Raw genomic sequence first — 23,500 nt, forward strand, 5'->3', positions numbered from 1 at the left:
TTAGATAAAGCCATGTAGAAGCGTAAAACAAGGGACCATAGTCTTTTACTTTTTCAGAATACTAGGGAGAGCTGTGCCATCTGAAGAGCTGCTTTGCAAACACTTCAATTAGTATTAACGAGCTTTGTTCATCTTTGCATCACGGCCAGCAAACTACCAGCACAAATGTCTTCTCCTGCCTGTCCTGATGTCTGTATTGTAGAAGTGGTTTAGCAGAAGGCTGATCTCCTCCGGCACCACCCCACCCCCACACTGTCCCTGGGCTCAGCCTGGCAGCCTGGGCAAAGCAACTGCAATCCAGTCCAGAGACACAGGTGAAGCATCGAGCAGTGACAGTCGCTCCTGCTCCTGGAGGGCTATTCCGCTCCAGGTTATTAAGGTGACTTATAATCCTCATGAACTTGAACTTTGAACTTTATTGCCATATGTAACCGGTATGTGTACTGGTACAATGGAATTCTTCCTTACAGAAAGTCTCTCAATTTGTTAAAAAAAGTGTAAAACACAAAGTGCAGACAGTGCATCAAGACAATATACAAACAGTAGACAATGTACAAGTAAACAAGTAAACAGTTCGAATGTAAACAATGCAGACATGTAAACAATGCAGTTAAGAGCTAGAAACAGTAGTTATAGAAACTAATTAAGTGAACAGTTGATTGCTGTAAAGTCATTGCTAGTCAAGGGGAAATGAGTATTTCTTGACCGGGACTAAAGATCAGTGATATAGAGATTGAGGCTGAGTCTGTGGTGACAGAGAGGATGGATCCTGAAGAGCTCCACCCAGGGCGTATTGAAAGTTGGCTGTACAAGTCAGACAACTGCATCGCGAAACCTGCGTAGCAATGAAATTCTGGAGAGGAAAGGAAACGTTTCTGCGGGGAAAAAAAATGTACGCTCAAGAGCACCCCAGCACCTCTATTGTCCACAAGAGGGCGCATCGAGACAAGTAAACCTCTAAGCGTCTGTACCTGGAGAGTCTTGTAGGTACAATCCTTTTCTCTTTCTTACATTAACGCCTGTGCCAACTTGGGAGAGAGAAGTGGATTTTGGAGAACTTGCTGCCTTCCTCATTCCTGACTGGATTTTAATGCTTAGACTTTTTGCACCAATAGATTCCTCTGTATGACTGGTAATATCATGCACTGTGGTAGAATTATCTGCTGTAAGAAGGATGATTGTAATTCTTTAAAAAAAAGTCACCCCACCTTCTTAAGATATTTAGGAAATGAAAAATGCTGCATGATAGGTTATGATTGTTTAATTTGTTTACAGATGTGTATACCTGTTTGGTCTTTATGCCATAACTAGGGTCTGTAGACTAAATCATGCTGACATTCTAGCAGTGTGCTGCGGAGGGAGTATCACCAGGGTGTATGAAGAATATTTAACATTCACTTTCCTGCTGAAGGGACCAGAGCTCTGTCAAGCACAGCTAATTAGCCATTGACTGAGTTTTGAGTCTTCAGCCCCGAGATAATTGAGAGAGTTTGATTGCTGTGTGCCTTTCAGTAACACTCAGTGTCTAAGCTTGGATGTACGTCTTTTTCATGTCCATAAGCTATGCATCTCCCTGGTAAATTTGGTTTTATTGTTTTTATTTTGTTATGTTTTGGCACTTTCCTCCATTGGCTCTGTTATCAATGAGATCTGTCGGGTGTCATTTGAAATCAAGGCTATGCACAAATTCACGACGTCTTAATCCAAGTTCATTCAGTACTCAGCTACCACTGTATTTACATCATGTAACATTATGTGTCACACAGTAGGGGTACCTCAGCAAATCTCACCACTTTTACACCCTTCAAATCATTTTACTCCTGCCCCTAATCTGTAACTTCGACTTCAGGCTTGAGAAATAAAGCCTTTTGAAAGAGATTGTGATTTCTGTTTTGACTCTGGTTTACCACAATCGCGGACAATTCCAGCATGGCCAGATACTGAAAAGAGTTCTAAAGGGTGAATATGAGAGCCCCCTGCTCTGCAGGCTTCAGTGCGACAGTGTTTATTCCGTGACCTCGGAGACACCATCAGGAATCTCTTGGAAAGAACATGGCAGAACATCCAAATCGGCAAACTGAGAGGAAGGAAAAGTGTTGATGAACTGGACCGGAGCCTGCAAGCTTGGACTTGTTCTCTGTGAGATTTCTGATTTATTTCAGCTGGAGACCTTACAACACATCCTACACTGAACTACAGGATAACAAACACAATGCTCCTGGATTTCACAGCCAAACCTCCAGAAAAGGTTTACGTTTTCTTTGAGGTTGCTGTTGAATCTTATAGGGTCAGTCAAAAAGCTCCAGTCCAGTTGGGTTATGAAGGTCACCCCAAAGCACCTGTTGCCTTAAGATTAACAACACTTGGAAGTTATCGATCAATTAAGGCAGGGGTTTACTCAATTAAGTGAACTGTGGTCCTCAAGAGCCTGAGAATCTTCTTCTTTTCTGTGTTGAATAATCGATTAATTTTTAAAGTAAAATCACCCATTTAATTGACCACAAATGAATTGTTCCAAGTCTTTAGAAATTGATGACAAAATGCCTACCTATAAAATCTGCTTCAGGGGGAATCACTATTAGCAGGTAACCATACATAAAAATACATAACCACTGGGCTATCTATTACCACACATAACCACTGGGCTATCAATTACCACACATAACCACACATAACCACTGGGCTATCTATTACAATACATTACCACACATAACCACTGGGCTATCTATTACCATACATTACCACACATAACCACTGGGCTAACAATCACTATACTTATTAAACGGCGGCTGGTTGTGGAAGTCCGAGACTGGGTGAGACAGCTGAGGCATCGCTGCTCGGGTACCAGCGCCAGGAGACGAGATAAGAAGAACTAATGGAAGAAGCGCGGAAGAGCGGGCTAATCGTCTGCAATGGGTGCCTAGGCTACATGTCTATTCCAGCGCAAACACAGGGCTTACGTTAAACTGCACGACGGCAGCAGCGATCTTGTCCAGTACGAAACCTGCTCTTCTGACACTTCATACTCCGAGCTTCTCCCCTCTCTGGAGCTCAAACCCCCGAATATACGTGTGGAATTAATGTGGAAAAAAAATAACAAAACAATTATGAAATTAAGATCGCTTACAAAGCTCATTTGCACGTGCATTACATTATAAAGACAAACCAAATAAACGTTTTTTTTACAAAAACGTAACTATTAGTTCGTCCGAGTCATGTTGAACAGCTGAGCTAGATGATAGTATTGGTGTAATTTGAGGAGCTCAGGGTGCTGTGAATTCGTACCGGCAGCTAAGGCGCGGGTTTTTAATCTCTTGCAGCACGTAAACTGTGATGCGTTTTTGGTTATATACGTAGGGAAAAGGGGGGGCTCTCGTGTATTTTGAATTCAATTGTCTTCTACAGGATTCCGGTTAAGGCCTGTGTTGGTTAAGGATGTGATACCTTACCGGGAACGCCTTGGGCTTAATTTGTCAAAAGAGACAAAAGACCTAAGCATACCGTTTCGTTTAAAAGGTCAGCCAACAGATCTTGTTTCAAGATCTGAGGTTTATGTCTTTTTTTGAACAAACATTTCCACGAGATGCATTCCACACAATAGGTCCGTATGATGCTCAGACTCTCACTGCTGCTGTGCGAGATGGCACCTTAATGACACTGTTTCCTTAAAGAGGAACCAACGTCGAGTTTAGGGTTATGGTCCACGTCCCAGCCACTGTCGCTGCAGCGTGAATACTTTCATACTGAAAACCAGCTGAGGTCGGGTTGGGGAAAAAAACCAACGCGTTTCCTTCAAGAAAACGTGCTTGTTTATCGCCAAGGTGACACCGCTCTGAAAGCGCAACCCGCGCAGAGGCACTGCTCGCACACGCGTGCTCGGTGGGGTCCGCGCAGAGCTGGGCGCAGCGTTGCCCCTTTAAGATCCGCAGTGACTGGACCGTGATTTGACATTTCGACAGCTCTACAGACCCCGGGTTTTTTCCACCGAAACACCTCCGACAGGGACGCGAGCTACAGCAGGTTAGTGGTCGTGCAACTGATGCGCCTTTTAAGGTGCCGGCGCGGCGGAAGAGCGCTCCGCTACCCTTGTGTGCGATTTCGGTTGTGTCGGTTTGCTCGTCGTGATCACTGGCGGCTCTGGCGCTGAAGGCTGTTTTACTACTCCTGTCCTGATTGGGTCTCGGCAGGATTCTCTGATGCGGGTCGTTATGGGACAGAGAAACAATGCATTTGCCCCTTGGTAATTTCCTATTGTCTTTTCGCCAGACGTTGCGTTCATTTGAGTGTGAAGCACAGTTGTGTGTATTATCGGTCAGCAGCTCGCTGCGCGATATGAACAGAGAGCTTGTTGCTCGCCCGTGGTGCGGTCTTGACGCTCAGACAAGCTCGCCAGCGTTGATAGTTGCTCCGTTAAAGCCTCTTGTTTTAAGGCAACGGCTTTTAGCACGCCTCTCGACTTTTTAGTGCCAACACAGCCGTCACATTAAGGGAAAATAGAGTTACTATACCTAGACAATAGAATAATGTATTGAGCTAACATGAATACAGTTTTTTTTTTCAAAAGTCTAAGCAAACGTTCGTGATGGAACAAATCCAGAGGCTACACGGTAGGCTTGAAGCTCGCCAGTCGTGCGATAGCCGCAGTACATCACCGGTTGACACCGTCTGAGAGCTTTTGAAGCTTTTATTTGCGGTTGGGGGTGGGTGGGGAGAGGTTGATCTGGTAACTGGTTGTTGTGATTTCGTTCCTCATGCTGTGTCCCGCGACCCTCGTACCCCACAGCCCTTAGCAGAGGGTAGGGCCTGTGAGCATGTCAGCAGGGCTGGAAGATCTGTCCGTAAGGAGCATCACCCCGATGAGCGTCTTCCCCACCTCATTTTCTCTCCTTTTTATCCATCCATCCACTGTCCAGAAATATTTATTTTTTGGAGAGGAATGTGGGCCCCACAGTGGTCAGCATTGTTGTCTTGCGGCGCTGGGGCCCTGGGTTCAGTTCCGGCCTTGGGGTGCTGTCTGTGTGGAGTCTGTATGTTCTCCCTGTGCTTGTGTGACCTACACAGACACACTGGGAGGTTCATTGGCTTCTGGGAAAACTGGCCCTAGCTTGTGTGACTGCCTGACCTACGATTGGACTGGTGTCCCATCCAGGGTTTCCCTGACCTTGTGCCCGGTGCTTGCTGGGATAGGCACCTGCTCCCCTGTGACCCTGCGCTGGAGGAACTGGAGCACCTAGAGTTGGGACAGAACATGCAAGCTCCACACAGAAGGTGCTATAATTTGGCTTTGACTCCAGGACCCTAGAGCTGTGTCACATCAGCCCTAAACCGGTAGTCACCATGATGTCCTGCTCCTGTTTGAATTCTCCTTAAAGTATGGAAATCATTTCCCCAGCATTTGACCCTTAACTCTGCGTCTTTGACACTATATTGCAGTCATGACCTCTATCTTTCATACTACATGAGCATTTTGCAAATGTGTCCAGAATAATAAGAGACAGCTGTGAATGTTTTGTGCTTCATTTGTGCAGTGAGTCCTCATCTGCCCCACCCCCAACCACAAATCCAGAGTGATCATTCTGCCGTGCTCCTGCAGACGTGTGCTTGAGTATGCAGAACACCACCTACTGTATATGACAGGGAGACCTCTCATCTAAATGTGCAGGATGTTTTGTTCTCTCCAGAGCAACCATCTTCCATAGGCAATACAAAAACTCATTCAGAAGGGCAGGTCTGTGTTGCCGGAACGTATTGTTTACAGTTTCTGAGTACATACAAACTGGCACCACCTTTTTGATGATGGAAATTCTCTGGGCATCACAATAAGCTAGGCTCAGTTCCGACGCGTTCTGGGTTTGATTGCAATGGATGGGAGGGGGGCGAGTTGGCCTTGTGGCTGTTAGTTGTTCAGAACCAGGCAGAGAGCAGGTGATGTGCTTAGGTGTGTGATGTCACGAGGCAGGTGACAGGCTAAGGGGTGTGATGTCATGAGGCAGGTGACAGGCTACGGGGTGTGATGTCATGAGGCAGGTGACAGGCTAAGGGGTGTGATGTCATGAGGCAGGTGACAGGCTACGGGGTGTGATGTCATGAGGCAGGTGATGTGCTTAGGGCTGTGATGTCATGAGGCATGTCACTGAGTTGAAAGCTCAGGTGTATATCAGGTGTGAAGGTGTGGAAGTGGCAATTAGTTAAAGTGGTTATGTTAGTGCTCTGAGATTGCTGATTTTCTTTTCAGTAATATTTTAGTGTAAGACTTGTTTCCCACATGCATTCTCAAGATTTGCAAGGAGCAGTGCCTGATTTTTCAACCGATCACAGGGACATTCAAGAGTGCTGCAAGAGGACTTGTTGGAGATGGAAGGGTTGCTAAAAGGAATCAAGCAAGCCATTCCATTCTGCAGGAGCAGGGATTTTTTTCTTTTTGACTGTGGTTTTTTTTCTACAGCAGGAGCTCCGGCACTTAGTTTTGTGATGTCAAAGGATCAGAGAGGAGTAACAGTGAGCTCAGGCTTGTGGAACCGCTGTGAAAGCATTTAAACTTTTAGCTCTTCCACAATGATAAAGCCCCCACCCCCCACCTTTATACCTTACAGGAGAAAAACATCTTTAAATGATTTTGAGAGCTGTAAAATCTGTTTTTTTTTATGTAGACTATGTATCTTGAAGGTGTTTTCAAGCATCTTAAGATTTCTTCCGTTAAAACCACACAGAGGCACAGAAGGAAACCTGCCTTGTTCTTCTAATTGGTCCCGAGAAAGCAGGCAGCGAGCGTTTGTGTACTGACATGCCACTCAGTCAGGACTCCTGTGATATGCAAAGATAAAATGATTTCAGGTCTGTGATCGGTATAGTAGTCCTTCTCCAGCCTTTCACGCAGAGCCTAAATGATGCGTGGGTGAATGACTGCAACAGTTACAAACGAAAGGGGACCGCTCAGCTCACCTACTGTAGCTAGTTTGGTACTTACTACCTAATTGGTCCAAAGATCTCATCCACCTGGTTCATTTAAGAAACCACGGTATCAGCTTCAACAAATATGGCCGTGTAACTTGTTCTCTACCCCCACAACTCTTTGTGTGAAGTGATAATTCTGAGATTTAAATGCACTTTTGTCCTGGTGTGTTTCACTTTCATTCTGACATCCACTGGGTTTTCTTAATGTAATACATATCTGATGGTTTCAGCAATTTACAGGTGATGCTGGTGCTAATTTTTAGAAACCAGATTATAAAGCCAGCTGGATTGGGGTCCAGGTCTGGACACTCCTACTCTTCACTCTTACGCTCAGTTGCTGATAATATTGTAAGCCTGTTTCTCAGCTTACCCTTCCATACCATTATCACCATGATTTAACTGGGCTTTACTGTGTTTGTGGTTCTTCCAGCACAGGTGCACAAGCCAAGCTCTTTATCAGAAGGAAATTGATTTCTAGCTGTTTTTAAACTCTTTTGGATCTTAAAAAGGGTTTTGTGATGCTTGGGGGTGGACGTGGCACTGTCCACTCAGGTGATTTTGATTTAAGCAGAATAAAATGTTCATTGTGGGAGTGAGCAATATGTTTTTACCTCCCTTTCTGTGTCTGTTCATCATGGATCGATCTCCTGTTAAGGGCTGTTTAGTTTGAAATAATGGAGCAAATTCTTAAACAGCAATTTCAGGAGAGATTGTATAAAAATCCTACAGGCTAAGGTTGATGGAAATAATATACATTAACTGGGGTGTTTTTAAAACCAAATGTATGAATTACACAAATCCAACACAGGCACCAGTCAGCACAGGTGATTAAGGGCCCAGCTGGAACGAAAATCATTATACCTAGGGATTCACCCAAGACCATGGTCTGAGAACTGCTGCTATAATGCAGTGTTGCCATTCAACAGCCTTTGGAGTAGTTAAGTGAGTCTTGGCAGTTTCCTGTACAGGCCTCTGTGACTGCATTGCTTGATCCAAAGTGACGCGCCACTCCTGGTGCTGCTTTTCAGCTACACCGTGGGGTAATTTGATCAAATTTGATCAAATGTTTATCAGCAGAAGGAAAAGCAAAATATGAGTCAGCCAAAAGCCAAAACTAAACAAAATAAAATACAGGAATGTAGACCTCGGTTGTGTGTTCACTAAAGAGTGAATGCTCAGTGTGTAGGAGCTAGCTTTACAGTCACATGAGTAGACCTTCATTCATAACCTTCTGTGCAATTAAGGAGCATGCAACACCTAGTTTTGTTCAGATCGCTGATCGGCTATTTAATGTAACTGCATATACTGTAGCTTTACACGTGCTTGTGGGGTTATTTTAAAATGTGAGGTCTGAGCCATGAAATGTCAATTTGATTCTTGACAAGCCCCTTGTTGCTGACTTGTGAATGAACTCCTGAGGTTGCAGACTTTGTCACACATGGGAGGCATGTTTGTCACAAATGCTCCTTGTTAGAATCCCAGCTTTCCTACAGGAGCTTCTCTATAGCCATCAGAATGCTATACTTTAAAGGTGTGGGTAATCCCTAAAAGTGCTAATTTATTCTGGGATTTTTTGTAATACAATAACCAAAAATATTAAATATTTGAACAGACAAAATACTGGGTCTTCATTTGATTGTTTATGCCTGTTGGTCTCAAATCTATTGAGAACTGCTATTTTCAGAACAGGCTCATTAAGGCAACATTATTACTGAATACACAAGGAGAGGTTCTGTGCATGGAACGTTACATTTTTTTAAATCTCTGCTGCATTAATATTTATAAACAGGGACCAAAAGCAGTAATTCATGCCTATTGTACACTGTGAGCTGTAGCACTTTTGTTGAGCTATTCTCCACCTCGCCTGTTAATTCACAGACGTCACGCAGAGACGAGCAGCTGGAAGAGATTGGAGAATGTCTGGCTCTTCTCCTTTCCCAGTCCCAGCTGTATAAGTGTGTGCCCGATTTCCCATTTGTTTTACACTTGCGTTTCTCACTCAGTTGCTGTTTCACATCAGACATTATGGAAAGGATTATGGATCAAACGTGTCCAGCGGTGATCTTGGATAATGGATGTCCAGGTGCTGTTTTTCTACTTTAGCAGGTATATCCACATTCCAGAAAGAGCTGTGGGACTCTTAATCCTCTGCCTATAAATGTTATATCACTGTGCAACTCACAACTGGCAGCTGGGCCAGTACCCGGATGGGAGACCTCCTGGGAGAGCTTAGCTTGCTACGGGAAGAGGTGTCAGTGGGACCAGTAGGGGGCGCTTTCCTTGTGGTCTGTATGGTCCTAATGCCCCAGTATGGTGACGGGGACACTACACTGTAAAAAGGCACCACCCTTCAGATGGGAAGTAAAACTGAAGTCCTGACTCTCTGTGGTCTTTAAAAATCCCAGGGCGTATCTCAAAAAGAGTAGGGGTGTCACCCCAGCATCCTGGCCAGATTACTCATTGGCCTTTAATAATTATGGCCTCCTAATAATATTGAATTTGGCTTCATCACTCCATTCTCCTCCCCACTGAGAGCTGGTGTGTGTGGAGTGTACTGGTGCACTATGGCTGCCGTTGCATCATCCAGGCGGGGCTGCACACTGGTGGTGGTGGAGGGGATCCCCATTACCTGTACAGCGCTTTGAGTGGAGTGTCCAGAAAAACGCTATATAAATGTCAGGAATTATTATAAAAGCTTGAAAGGATCATGAATTTTTGTTACATTCAGCAGGAAAGTCTGGAGTGGACAATTCTGCAGGGAAACTTGTTTCCATCCCGTTACGTCTCTAAATTCTTAACCAAATAACCAGTTCAAGAATTCCAATAATTAGGCCAATTATTCCACACCATAGATATTAGCAATTCCTTAAACATTTTCAGTGATCTTTCCTACGAAACAGAACATACTGTAGGCTAGCATGCATGTGTGCAAGGGATTGCACAAGTTTAGTTTGTGCACGACAACAAAATATTATTACCTCTTACTTGAAGAAAGATTGCTAATTGAGGATAAAGGCGAACATTCGTGATTCGAGTTACTTAGGGAAATGTGTAAAAAAGTGCAGGAGGTGTGAAATGAATTAGCTCACACCTTGTTAAAGACAGGACCTGCTCATGAACTGGACAAACGAGTAAGCCATTCACAATCGCTAACTACCTCAGTGCTAAAAAAATCAGGGGAAATCGGATATGAGGAACTAAGGCATTTGAAATGATTGCTTTAACTTCTTCTTATGGCTGTGGTTTATTATCAATAAAATGAAAAGAAACGAGAAATACAAACTACTATTCCGTATCTACACACACACTGCCACCATGTTCATACAGGAGGTGTGTTTGTGCTGGTCTGTGCCTGATCTGAAGGTCGTTGACTGAGGGTGCAGATGAGTGTGCAGTGAGGTGCAGACTGACTTGTCTTTACAGCAGACCTCCTTTCTGACATTCAAACCGTGGTGAACGTTTTCTTATCCTTAAGAGGCAAGCAATGGTTCACCAAGTGAATAACATGCCTCCATGTTCTATCTGCTTCATCCAATTCGCAGTTGCAGATGAGCAGTAGGCGCAAGGCAGGGTACACCCTGGATGGGACACCAGTCCATCACAGGGCACACACACATTCACACCTGGGTCAATTTTCTTGGAAGCCAGTCAACCTACTAGTAAGGTTTTGTGAGGATACTGGAGCACCTAGAGGAAACCCACATGAACGTGGGAAGAATTTACCAAGTCCACACTGATAGCACGCCAGGAACTGAACCCAGGACCCCAGCAGTGTGAGGCAGCAGTTGTAACCATCGTTTCGCCCAGATGAACAACATGAACTTCAAATCTAGGAAGGTAATAAAATATCAAAGTAGAAAGGTGTTACTTTGCTCTGCAGTATTAATATCTATATTGTAATGCTTACGGCCGACAGGCACTGTGTAAGTTACAATATATTTATACTTCTAAAGCGTTTGTTGAAGACAAATTATTTCAGCATACTGACAAGATTCTGAAGCTATACATTATTAGAGATGAAAGGTTTTCGTAGAATTACTTGTATTTACGTGTGCATATATATATATACACATTATGGGTACCCCCAGCTGTTCAGGAGTTGAAGTGAGCACTTAAAAGAAGTGTGTTATAATGATGCAGCATTTGCGAAACAAAACAGTTTAACCTCCGTTTATTTTTTTAAGCTTATAGTGCGGGTTGTCATGGAAACACTGTTTAAAAGTAAAATGGAGCTGGTAGTTGTCGTGGATACGAAAGCTTCCTCTCCCCCCCGAGTGGTAATGAGCGGTGCTGAACAGGCATGCTCGGCTGGGGGTTATTTTTAGTCGGAGCGGACGTCACACATGTAGAGGCTGGGGATTATCAGCCGAGTGTTTGTAATGAGTCGTGGGGCGGCAGCTCTTTGTCGCCGCTGGGAGGTGCACATTTCTCAGAGGGGCTCGGCACAGCATCAGGAAGGCAGGCTCGCTTTCCCGAAGCCCCGCAGTCCGTACTTTTTAAACTCGTCCGTGCGCTGTTGTCAAGCGATATAATGTAGCCGGGGCGGAAGACAGCCTTTTGATTGCTATCGCTCGGTTTCGATCTTCTGTCAAAGGTTATTTTTATTGACGCACAGCGCACAGCGGGGTCTGGAATGTGCTCGTTAGGCCCCTTTCCTTCAAAATAGGTTGCGCTACCAAATTGCACTTCAGGTTATCAGCCGCGGCTGTATTGGACACAGTCCTGGTTCCCCATGTGGTCTGACCCATGTGCCGTTTAGGCTACTCTTCTGTAAGACAGCTTGTACTCAACTTTCCCTGAGCTAATGTTTTCTGAAACTGAACTAGAGGTTTCGAAAAGGTCTGAGTGACTCGCCACTGTTGTCCAGGAAGCAGCAGCTCGGCTTCACCGAGATCTGGATCTGCAAACTTTCCCCAGGAAGCCTGCCCTTGCTGAATGTTTTGTAATGCACCGGAGTGACTGGGTTCTCGGTTCTTGTGATTTCCTTGGGTGAAGATAAGCAAGGTGCAGTTCCTTTAACCTGTCGTTGCATGACATGTATTTCACAAAGTAAATGCACCGAACTGTAGTGTGTGCGTGCATGAGCAAGTGTGTGGTGGGGGTGTTTAAGTCTTCCTCTCGGAACAAGAAAACTTTAAAAAGCACGCAGTTGGGATTCCTTTGTTCTGTGATTACTGCTATACACAGGGCACTGGGCTTTAGTCTTTCCTGGCAAACACTCATTGTTTCTGCCACAATTCCAATCCCCAGGGATCTTGATAAGCTAAATCTTTTTTTATTTTAAATATGAATGCATTTAAAAGCACAGGATGCACAGGAGTTAATTCCCATAGTTATCTCGGTGGCTCTTTCTTTATTTGATGGAGAATGACTATATGAGCAAAGGCTTACTGAATAACAGCACACAGTAGAGACGCACAGTTTTCACATATGACAGGACTGCAGGCCTGCAAGGGTACTACAAATACTTTTCCAGGTCTCTGTCCCAAACAGAGACCCATGCTGTTGCATGCATTTAATCCACAGGACCAAACCCACGAGGCCACGTAATCACAGATTTTAAACCATTTGAAGTGGTTGCTTGATCTTAACATCATATACAAACACATAAGAAATCTGTTGGTCAGTACAGTACAACAGTAATTTGCTATCTTTTACCACAGAGGTCTGGAGATCAAAACTCCTGATTGTTCTTTAGCTCCATGTCTGTCAGAACTTCACCAGACTGTAGCAGACTGGACTAGAGAGGATGTTTGCTTTCACAGAAAGGACTGGAGGCATGCTGAGGTATGTGGACATGATATAATTCAAGGGTCAATTGTCCCTTTGAAACCAGAATACTTATTTCAGTAGTTATTCCCCTAAATTGAGCATGATCAGTTTAAACCTTCTCTCTCCTTCATTGTCTTTTCCCAGTCTGGTTGTCTTTTCTGTAGGCATGAGTTCATGACCCATTTCCTCCAGTTGGCATCATCCTTGTGCAAACAGTCTGTGTGCTGAAGCACTAAGGTAAGCCAGGGGACCATCGCTCAGTATGAAAAACAGATCCCAGCAAGGCAGAGTTCTGTTAAAAAAACCCTCAGCCGCAAATATCATTAAGAGCTTTACAGCTACTACATGAATTACATTTTCATAATTAAAAAATGTCCACTTCAAGTTTTTTTTTCCCAGTAATCCCTTTGGCTGACCGTGCAAACATGCAGGGGAGCTGTTCTCTCTTTTTTGTGTGTGTGTGCATGGATCTTTTGCAAATTGGAAGGCAAGGCCTGTGTGCACATTAGACTGCAGTTAGGTTTCTGGCTGTCATTCCGTATCGCTGTAGATCACTTTGATTTGTGCTGGCAATTGCACAGCGGCGAGGTCCACCACATTACTGGCACTCTCTGGGAGATCTGTCTCCCGAAATCTGACCAGCAGCGCCCCAGGCAGGGAGTGTGGATGAAACAACTATCTTCGCCGACCCTCGTCATCCTAACAGAATCGCACATTCGAATGAGCGAGAGTTAATGGCTACATGGACACACAGTTTTCACTGTCTTCAGCATAACCACACTACTTGTACAGTATATATTGCATACGCCATGGACACAGAGCAGCTCTACTCATATTGAGTTTTATTCCATTTCTATTCCATCTATTATCATGTAACCTTATTTTCATAAGTTTTGTGAGCTGGCGGAAAATACATTTCATTGCCAGCAACTACTGCTGCACGCTGTGTTGTTGTGCATTTGATAAATACATTTTGATTTGATTGGATTTGTTAATGTTATCCCTGCAGTGCCAGTTTGAGATTTCAGCTTTAATTTCTGTCCTCTATTGTGCCAAATGTTCCATTATGGAAGGTGGTGGGCAGGGACTGGAGAGGTAGCCACAGGCATGCATTACTAAAAGCAGAAGTGCTGAAGGTGTGACTGGGTTAGTCAATATTTCTGGTTCTCACACAATGACAGCCTGCTGCTCTCAGTCCTCAGTATGGGATCTGGATCCAAGTTATCTAGACTATCGATGCACTGGCTACAACATAGTACCTGTAGCTGGGAATCTCACCCTGCTGGAACCATCTTGACTGGAAACAAGAAGCCTGTTGAGGTTTCTAGACGATTGCTCAGAAGAACTCCATTATCTGCCTACTACTGCTACAGGAAAAGAGCTGTAGCAGCTTTTTAGGGTTGTAGGTGCAGTCTTTAGTCATCGCGTAATGATGGACTGTAGAAAGAAAATGTTAAAACCCAAGATCTCTTACAAAGTTATCAGTACAGATGTTTGTGAAGTCAGGGTTTGGCAAAACTTTAAATGCTTTTTTTCCATTCTGTGGGGGACTGCAGATTGCCCAGTGCTGTCGTGATCTCTTTAAATCCCAGCCCTCCGTGGCTCAGTCTCTTGAGAAACAACCTGTTCATGTGAGCAGGCAGAATTGAGCCTGTTTGCTTGGCAGATTTCTGCTTCCAATTACCAAAAGGACAAAGTAATCCCATCAAAGGAAACTGTTCCCAACTAACTGATCTGGATCTGTTTTACCCAGCTTCGACTCCTCTTGTCTGTAGTGGAGAGCCTTTAGAGATTTATGAGTCAGTGGACTTCATTTGGACGTGTAGGTGAAAGAAGCGTTTTATGTTGATGTGCAAAATGTACATCTCATGCTCACTCGAAATGTGGAAAAAGAACTTACTGTCATTGCCCGCAGTCTTCTGTTGTGCAAAGTAGGTCAATCTACAGTGACAGCTGCTTCTTTTTAATGTTCGAATATTAGCAACGCTGAGTAAAAAACAGAAAAAGTACGCTAATTAGTCATAATAATCCAGTATTTGGTGATGAGATGGCTGTGCAGTTAATAAAGGCCTCTCAGTGTATGACCTTTGACCTTTCCCCAAGCAGAGCTCAATGAAGACAAACCCCTCAAGCAGTAAACAGTGCTGTGCTACCTGCATGGAGTTTGTATGGTCTCCCTGTGTTTGCATGGGTTTCTTCCCACAGTCCAAAAAAAACAAAAGGTTGATTAATTGACTTCTGGGGAAAATTGGCCCTGGTGTGAGTTGGTGCCCTGCAACGGATTGGCATCCCAAGCCCATTGCTTGCTGGGATAGGCTCTGGCTATCCACTATGACCCTAAATTAGATAAAGTGGTAAAACATGGCTGGATGGATGCTGTCAATCTGTCTTTGGGTATGTGCAGAGTGCAGATATCTTGCTGTTGTTGCTGTGAATAAGTGTTCTTATTCACTGAAGTGGCATCACCTCGCTGTGGGCACTGTGTTCCGTCTTCCCTGGAGGTTGTTAGGATGGCTCTCCCACCCTGATTTCTTTTCTTTACCGCTTAAGTGTTGCTGTGGCAACCAGGAATTAGGCATCCCTGATGAGATCACTTCGGCCCTATACAATTTCTTGCATGAGGAATTTGTCTTTTCGCAGACCCCAGCTTGCTCTCCAAGAGACACACAGACAGGGAGAGAAGCTGGGGGTCAGAGCGCAGGGTCAGCCATTTATACAGCGCCCCTGGAGCAGTTAGGGTTAAGGGCCTTGCTCAGGGGCCCAACGGAGTAGGATTCCTCTGCCAGCCGCAGGATTTGAACCAGGAACCTACCAGCCACAGGCGCAGATCCTGAGCCACAGAGCCACCGCTCCTCCCCTGATGCCTCTTTCTTTCTCCTGCCTCCCTCTCCCATTGCCTCTGCTATCCTGATCTTGTCTGGCAGTCTTTCTGTTCCCATAAAATCAAACTCAGTGCGAGTCACATTGAGGAGTTAGCAGAAGTCATATGTTTATTGGGGAAAACCACAATTGACTCAGACCACAATTGACAAGGTGTTGGTTTCTGTAATCTTGTTTTGTTCAGACTGGTTTCAGGATTGTAGGTTCAGGAAGTGGAAGAATGTCGGTCAGAATGAAGTACATGACCCGAGACTACAGGGATACATGCAGGGTACATTGCCTATGTACCCTAACAATGATGAGTTAACAAGTGGAATTTTCCACGCCTGTAATTTCAGTCCGGCTTTGAAATCTCTCAGTGGGTGTCACAGTGACCAGTGGGCTCCTAATTGTGACAGAAGGAAGGTATTTTAATTATAGTGTATTAAATGTTGGTTTACTGCAGTTACACTCCAATTAAACTGGGACTGCGTAGCTGCTGTTGAAGCTGGCTGTTTCAGATCTCATTAACGGGTGGCACTTGAGGGTGCTTTAGTATTAGCCTTTTGCACACACAAAAGCAATTCTAATCATGTTTATTCTCCATGAATAGTTCAGGGGATAGACATTTTCACTGATTATTTCTTGAGCAGCAGGTGAAACGGTAGAGCAGTGGTGAGCATTGCTGTGGCTGCCTGGGTTTTCTCAACCAGCGCAAAATAAAACTACTGGTTGGTTAGTCGGTGAGCTGACAAAAACTGGCCCTGGTGTGTGTATCCATGTTTGTGTGCCCTGTGACGGACTGGCATCCCATCCAGGGTGTATCCTGCCCCTTGCCCCCATTGCTTGCTGGGATAGGCTCTGACTCCCCGGCAGCCCTGAACTGGAAGAAACAGTTAGGAAATGGATGGGTGGATTTTTCTTCCTGTATTTCTTACTATAAGGACCACAGCTGAATCGGATGTCTGTTCACTCACAGAGTTGTTCCTGGTAGAGTCCTCAAACGTCCTGCAGTAGTCCAAGGGTTGCAGCTGTAAGTCAATTTAGTAAGTATTGGCATTGCCAAGTGTTTTAAGAAAGGAAGAAGCTGTTTGTCATGAGCTTTGTTCTTTATTCCCCAGATGATCCTGTGTATTTTCTTTCTGTGCCTTATGGGAAACATGCTGAACGTCTTTTTAGGTGTGTTATTTGCACTTGTGTTTTCATTTTATACTCACCTTATGGATGGTTTCCCGGTGTCTCATAGCATAAGTGCTGCACTGACCCCACCCACTCATCGGTTACTCCCCTGCTGATGGGCTGTGAGCTCCACCATGCCTGACTTACCCCACTGACATCTCTGCTAGCCCGCAGGTACCTGAGAAGTCTCTGGAGCACGCTATGCTTTTCTGAAGGCCTCTGTGTTTAATAGCCCCAATATAGCACCAGGATCCCTGAATTCTAGCTGTGCAGCTGCTGGATATGTCTGCAAAATTCATTCAGTGCTCTGTAAAATGGGAGAATATCTGCAGTGCATCTGTCTGGAAGCGAGACCTTGGATAAACTTTTTACTGAACTACGGTTTGTTGAGACTTTTGCTGAACCCGCAGAAGCTGCACACAAGAAAGCTTTCAGATGGGGGCTGCGTCATTATGATTGTCTGTGAAAACCTTGAATCACTGGAGGGTTAAGATAGGTGACCATGCTAACACAGTAGAAAGCCTTCCACAATGACTGAGATTGTGGATTTGAACACAAGAACAGAAGAAAGGTGACCAACATGCATGTGCATCTAAGTTATTTGGTTACTGGCAGCTCACTGATCAGATGATCTCATCTAGCTATTTCTGAAAATATCAGGAGACGCAACATGGCAAGGACGCCTGTCCCAGACACCTACCACCCTTTGTGTAAAGCTGTGCTTCCTATTCTCAGTCCAAACACACTACTGTTGAATTTTGCAGATTATACGGTAGTAGCCCATTGAATTAAGTGTGGTCGGTACCTTTTGGGGATTTAAGAATACTTCTGTCAAGTCTCCTACCCTCTCCAGTTCAAGACTTAATAAATCAAGTTCTTTAAACCTGTCCATGTCTATTACATATTTTATAGACCGGGAATTCTAGGGATTGTTCTCTGAACTACCGAAAGGGCCAAGCACTTTGAAGACTTCCGCCCAACTTTCTTTGCTGTCTAATTTGCGCGGTGGGGGTGAGGCTGCTGAGGGCACAGCCGTCCGCGCCGAGCTGCTGATCCGTTCGGGCAGAAACATCCCCCGCCAGCACCCCGAGGTGAGCCGAGGCTGGGACGGCCGGGATGAATGTGCTCCTGGAGCAGGAAGCCGGCAGTCTTCATTTCGGCTCCTCCACCCGAGGGGTGCTCCGGGCATTGGGGAGGGGGGGTTGACGTCAACGCGCGAGGCACTTGGGAGGGGGTTCCTGGGAGACGGCAGGTCGAGAAATACACGAAAGCCGGGGCGAAGGCATTTGCAGCTGGAGGAGATTTAAAAAAAAAAGACAAATTGTGTTAGCAGAGCTCCAGGCCCTGTCTCGAGGGGCTCTGCAGTGTGCTCAGCGACTCGCGCTTTGCCCTTATGCTGAGCAGGGCGGTTTCCTTGCTTCACAAATGAAATCTTCCCACTTGCTGTCTTTGTGATTGTGCTCTCCTCTTGTCACGTCCATCATGTTCCCTGTGGTTCCCATCCCGGTTGACACATTCCTGTCTCCCGTGCTCCTGCAGGCTTGGGGTGGAGGGGTTGAAGTGGCGTGACGCAGATTAAAATTTCATACATGACTGCATAGCAAAAGGAATATCCCTTCAAATGTCCTTTCGTTATTTTTAAGCGACGCTTTTCTCCTTGATGCTCGGCGATGGAGCTCGAATATTCTGCGGGGTTTCCACGGTAGCACGTTACAAGATGATACTGTATATTGACTTCAAAAAAATACAATTCTCATTCAGCTCCCTTTCCCTGCACTCTGTTGTGGTTTTAGCTGCCGGGACCCTACACGGTGCAACCGTTGAATTGATGCATCGCGTTACTCTCTGTGTACGGTACGTAACCCTGCTGTCTCTCCCCACGCAGCTGTCTGGCGCTGTGAGTGCAGTGTGGAAGGTTTTGCACAGGACGCGAGATTGAGATCATGCCCGTGGCATCGCCCAGCTCTGATTCTGGTAAGTGCAGGAGTTTGTTTCTGAGATGGTGCGCTGCAGCGGGGTGAGACATGAGTGGCTTTGATGTCAACTCGATTCCTCACTGATCCCAACCGAGGGCTGGGGCCATTGCTGGCTGGTAGGTCCGATTAATCAATCCACCCTTCAATTTATCGCGTAAAAACAGTACACAATTTAAATCAAAACCTCACCACCTCCCTAAGAAAACAATAAAATTTAACATTCCTATACAAGTACGTGTTTGAAAAATGTCCAAATATGAAAAAGAACAACAACTTGTAAAATACAAGTTATTACAATAATATTTCTACTAATATGCGTGAGAAAATCTGCGATGTCCCTTCGCGATGACAGTCCCTCGGGCGATGGAGTCCTACATTTGGTGTGGACTGTGCATTGTATCTTCAGTCGTGTTTGGAGGGATGGTGCCTAACTGAGATACTCCTGTAAATTCGAGGTTTCCACTACAGCTCAAGACTTTTTCGTAAAAGGTGCGTTCAGCCTCAGGGTTTGTGCCCAGTTTCCAAACTACCAACCTATGGCATTTCTTTTTTACTTTGAAGTTTCAGTTTGAAAATTTCTGTTCTCGGCGATGGGTAAAATCACGGCCAGGAAACGCAGCGCGCATGTGCGAGGGGGCGTGTCTTAGTCAGCGCAAGTGCGAGGGGGCGTGTCTTACTCAGTGCGTGTGCGAGGGGGCGTGTCTTAATCCGCGCATTCTTTGCTGCAATGGCGGTAAATTTACGGTAGGTGGTGAATCTCAATGACGATTTTTCCTTCTAGCGCTCTGTTGTGTTATTATGATTAGTTTAAATGTTCATACGCTTTTTATGTGACTCAGATAATCGGTGGATCAATATATTGCCTGCTTTCTCGAGGTAACAACGGTGTGCTTGATTCTGTTTGTACTGAACAAGTATTTCACCATTAAAGATCGTCATTAACTAACTGGAATGGACGAGCTTGTGGAAAAACACAGAAAAAGTGGATTGAGTTTCCCTTAGAGTTCAAGGTATCGAATCCTTTCCCTACTAAAGTCATTACAACAGACTTAAACACCAGGCAATACTGTGTTTTTCAGTGTCATTTCCTCGTATTAATCGTTTTTGTCCGCATGTGTATTAGTAGGTTCGAGTGCAGGTAGGAAAATGTGGGTGATTTAAAATAACTTAGTACGCTTATGTTTATTTTTAGGAACAGACATGTCTTGAAAGTGCCAAAAGAAATCTGTTACAAAACTGCTAAAAATAAAGTTCTCAAAACAACAGTCAGAACCGTGTAAAGGACCGTGATGATCAACATTTGGTGTGGTGCCAAAATTGACTGTTACAGAAATGTTGAACTTTTCGTACATATAATTATTTCACACATCGAGGCTCCAAAGGTATAGCATGCTTGTTCCACTTCAGTCTCTCTTCAAGAGATATGAGCTGCTGTCCCCTTCCCTATGCTTCCAATTGGTATCCTTTTATGTTTTACAAACAGTATTTAGCCTCTTTAGGCCTGTTTAACAAGATACGTAGCCAAGCCTTCCCCCTTGGAACCAGAAACATAATCTAGCAGCTGTATTCACAACGTCTATGAATAAGCATTTATGTAACTCATAGTTTAAGATGTCAAACATTCATATGCCTACTTGCATTCTTTGGACGTAATTAGTTGTTAGATTAAGCGATACAAATAGTCGATAGATTAATCGTTTACAAAATAATCGTTAGTGGCAGCCCTAGGCCCTAGACACTGTGCCTACAGTGCCTAATGGGGAATCCTGCACTGGTGGCTGGGGATTTGTCAGCAGCTGAATTGCATATTATGGTGTCCAGCAGACTGTAGGAGGAGCAGTGGTCAACTTGTAACTAGAAGGCTGTACACTCCTCTTGGACTGATGGAGTAACATACTCAGCTGTATAAATGGGTGCATTTGTAAAGCAGTCCATCCATTTTGTGGCGACTTCATCCAGTAGCGGGTTGTGGGGGATCTGGAGCCTAGCTCGGCAAACGACAGGCGCAAGGCAGGATACGCTCTGCGCTGGACACAGGTTACACTACCACCAGGGCCAGTTTTCCCCCAAACTGATTAACCTACCAGTGTGTCTTTGGACTGTGGGTGGAAACTGCAGCACCTGGAGAACAGAGAAACTCCACACAGACAGCACGCCAGGCCCGGAATTGAGCCCAGGGCCCCAGCACTGCAAGACAGCAATGCTAACCACTGTAGCCTTGCTGCACTCACAGCATCCACTCGATGAATTGTAAGTCACTAAAAAATAAATGCATCAGCCAAATAAAGATACTTAATAGAAGGCCTATCTGATTACCCTAAGGTTACCAGGCCCGGGGGCCAATTAATCAACGCCTGTATCAGGACACAGTGCGTCTCCAACCCACTCTGAAGCAACAGGCAACCTTGCAATTGCAGATACAGACGCAGCAGCCCAGAGCTAAATAAATCAACAGAGCGGTTTTGGACTGACAAAGCACGGCGCCGAGTCGAAATCACTGGGGGACTTTTGACATTATTTAAGAAAGAATTGCTATCCACTCCCCATCTATTTGAAAGTTTTCTGCTCTGAAATGGCCTGGGAAGAATGCCAGGCATAGGAAATTGAAAGTCGACACAGAGGGAGAAGTAATGGGCTACAAATGCGAGGGCTCGCTGTGTGTTTACAGATAATTTGTGCTTGGTTTTTCTAAGACGATCTGTAATATTTGGCTGTAGATGTTTTTATTTTAGTATTCTGTCTTGCTGTTAAGATGTGCCAGGCTCTGCAGTGTTTGTTTTAGCTGGGCAAGACCTTGCTGGTCAAGATGGATCTAAATAAAGCTGTTGGGAACTACAGAGTGAACAAAGTCTCTTAGCTGCAGCTGATATATGCCTGTTCGTTAAATTATTTTGTTGATTTGTCTTCCCAATGCGAAACTGGCGATTGCTTCTATGTGTCTGGGCTCACAGTGACGACCCCTGTACCTGCACAGGGAGGATGAGGAAATGTGCCGCAAGGCTCACCGCGATGTACAGGAGGGTCAATGCTGATTGGAGGAGAGGTGTGTCCCGCGATGATGTCATCGCATGCCTCGAGATTCCCAGGAAGTTGCAGGGTGTTGCCGTTTTGTTGGCAGTTAAGCCGACTTCTTTGCATCACTGAGCCATTTGGCTGCCACTGTTGGGGCAGTCCCAGTTTTTGGCCAGCAGTGTCATCTCTCTGGCTCAATCTCTTGACATCTGGATAACAGAACTCAGCTTAGTCTGGGTTGAACGCCTTTTTCTGGGTGAGCCTTTTAGGATCCCCGATACCCCCCTTTTAAATTGTGTGACCTTAGCCCTGAGGAGGAGCATGATGAAGATTGGCATTGTGTCAGCTCGTTGCTGTTAGACAGGAACTGATGAGAGCAAGGTGACAGTGTTCATAATTTTTAATGTGTGCAAGAATGGGATGAGATGAAGACCTTTTCCTCCCCATATCCTTGCTTGAAGACGAGCAAGACAGATGCTGAAGAAATAAATAGTTTTGTCTCACTCCATTTCTTCAGAAATGAACAATATGTGATTGTTTTGGAAAAAAAAGCCCCAAATGCCACGGGTGATTGGATTACTCATGAGATGGCTTATTACTGTTCAGTTGACCTTTATCATGCGTTTCATCCTGGTACAAATTTCTGTACTCTCCTCATCACTTAGTGGGAGCTGAAATGAAAGTACGTCTTTGCATGATTGCATAAGCAACATTACAAATGAGAGGGTGGCATTCAGCCAGGCTTGATCTTATGGTTACATGGTGCTTATTGATCAGAAAACTAATCAGGCCTCCTCAGGGGTTGTGGGGAATTGGTATTCATGGCGTTGGGTAGTGTCATTGAAGAATATCCTATGCAGCAGGATAGGATACTTCAGTTACTCAAGCTGCTGTCAGCCTGCAAATACTGAATGTACTTTGTGCGTATATCCAAACTGCATTTTCACACTTCTGAAAATCAATTCTGTACAGAAGGTTGCGCAACACAGAAAATTGGAAATGTGTGTGATGTCCTGGAAACACTTGCACCTTCTAAGAGTCATGGAAACTAGGAAGAACTGTTAGTTCCCAGGTGTTTCATATAGCTACTTTTGCAGTGCAAACATTAAGTACGTGCATATGCTAATACAGTACCTAGATGTGCAGCTAGAAAAGCAAGAAATCCAATTGGTATTAACCAGACTGCAGCCAGCCATTAGGAAATTGCTGTAGTGGGCTATACATGTTGTGGTACAAATTGCAAACCCAAGGTTGCTGGTAAAGTTAACTGGAGGTCCTGAGAGCAGTCCTGACTGGTGGTTAAAGATATTGGGGTGCTTTTTGAAAGAGCAAGGGCACAACTGACTGTGTTCCATTTTCACACCTGGAAAAAGGCAGTAAATCCTCAAATCCTCTCCTCTCCCCGTGATTTGCTTGTGTGGAGCATAGCTTGTGTGCAGAGGGAGTTGTGCTTCAGCTGTGTTTATCCTCTCATCTGTAAAAGCCTGAAATCCTGTGGGTGAAAGAGGCTGTCTATGTGCACAGTGCTGATACTATTCTTTATACGACGGATCAACCCACATTCTCAGTGGACAGGTCAGACAGCTGAAAATGCTATGGTTTTATACAGTCCTTTACTGTGAACTATATATATATTCTAGGTGACAAATAATGATAGCTCTGTGCTTTTAAAAGCATCTTCCTTCCAGCAACTGTTATTCCACTGCCAGAGGAAAAATGCTTCTTGTTGTAGTCCCTCTCTAATCTCA

The 23,500-nt window shown here is 44.8% G+C and overlaps 1 protein-coding gene across 6 annotated transcripts in view; it reads left to right on the forward strand.

The window, feature by feature from the left end:
* The first annotated feature begins 3,676 nt into the window (after positions 1-3,676).
* The window catches only part of mpp2b (MAGUK p55 scaffold protein 2b), a 65,789-nt gene continuing 45,965 nt past the window's right edge, over positions 3,677-23,500 (forward strand). The window contains exons 1-2 of one of the 6 annotated variants that reach the window (XM_088622613.1): positions 3,678-4,020; positions 18,650-18,738. In XM_088622613.1, coding sequence (XP_088478739.1) covers positions 18,708-18,738 — 31 coding nt within the window. In that variant the 5' untranslated portion in view covers positions 3,678-4,020; positions 18,650-18,707. Of the gene's footprint in view, positions 4,021-10,703; positions 10,792-18,018; positions 18,619-18,649; positions 18,739-19,456; positions 19,485-23,500 lie in introns of those variants that run through there. The other 5 variants (XM_088622614.1, XM_088622617.1, XM_088622618.1 and 2 more) reach the window with 5 other exon arrangements.

This window comes from Lepisosteus platostomus, chromosome 28 (assembly GCF_059453375.1).
Source record: "Lepisosteus platostomus isolate fLepPlt1 chromosome 28, fLepPlt1.hap1, whole genome shotgun sequence".
Lineage (NCBI taxonomy): Eukaryota > Metazoa > Chordata > Actinopteri > Semionotiformes > Lepisosteidae > Lepisosteus > Lepisosteus platostomus.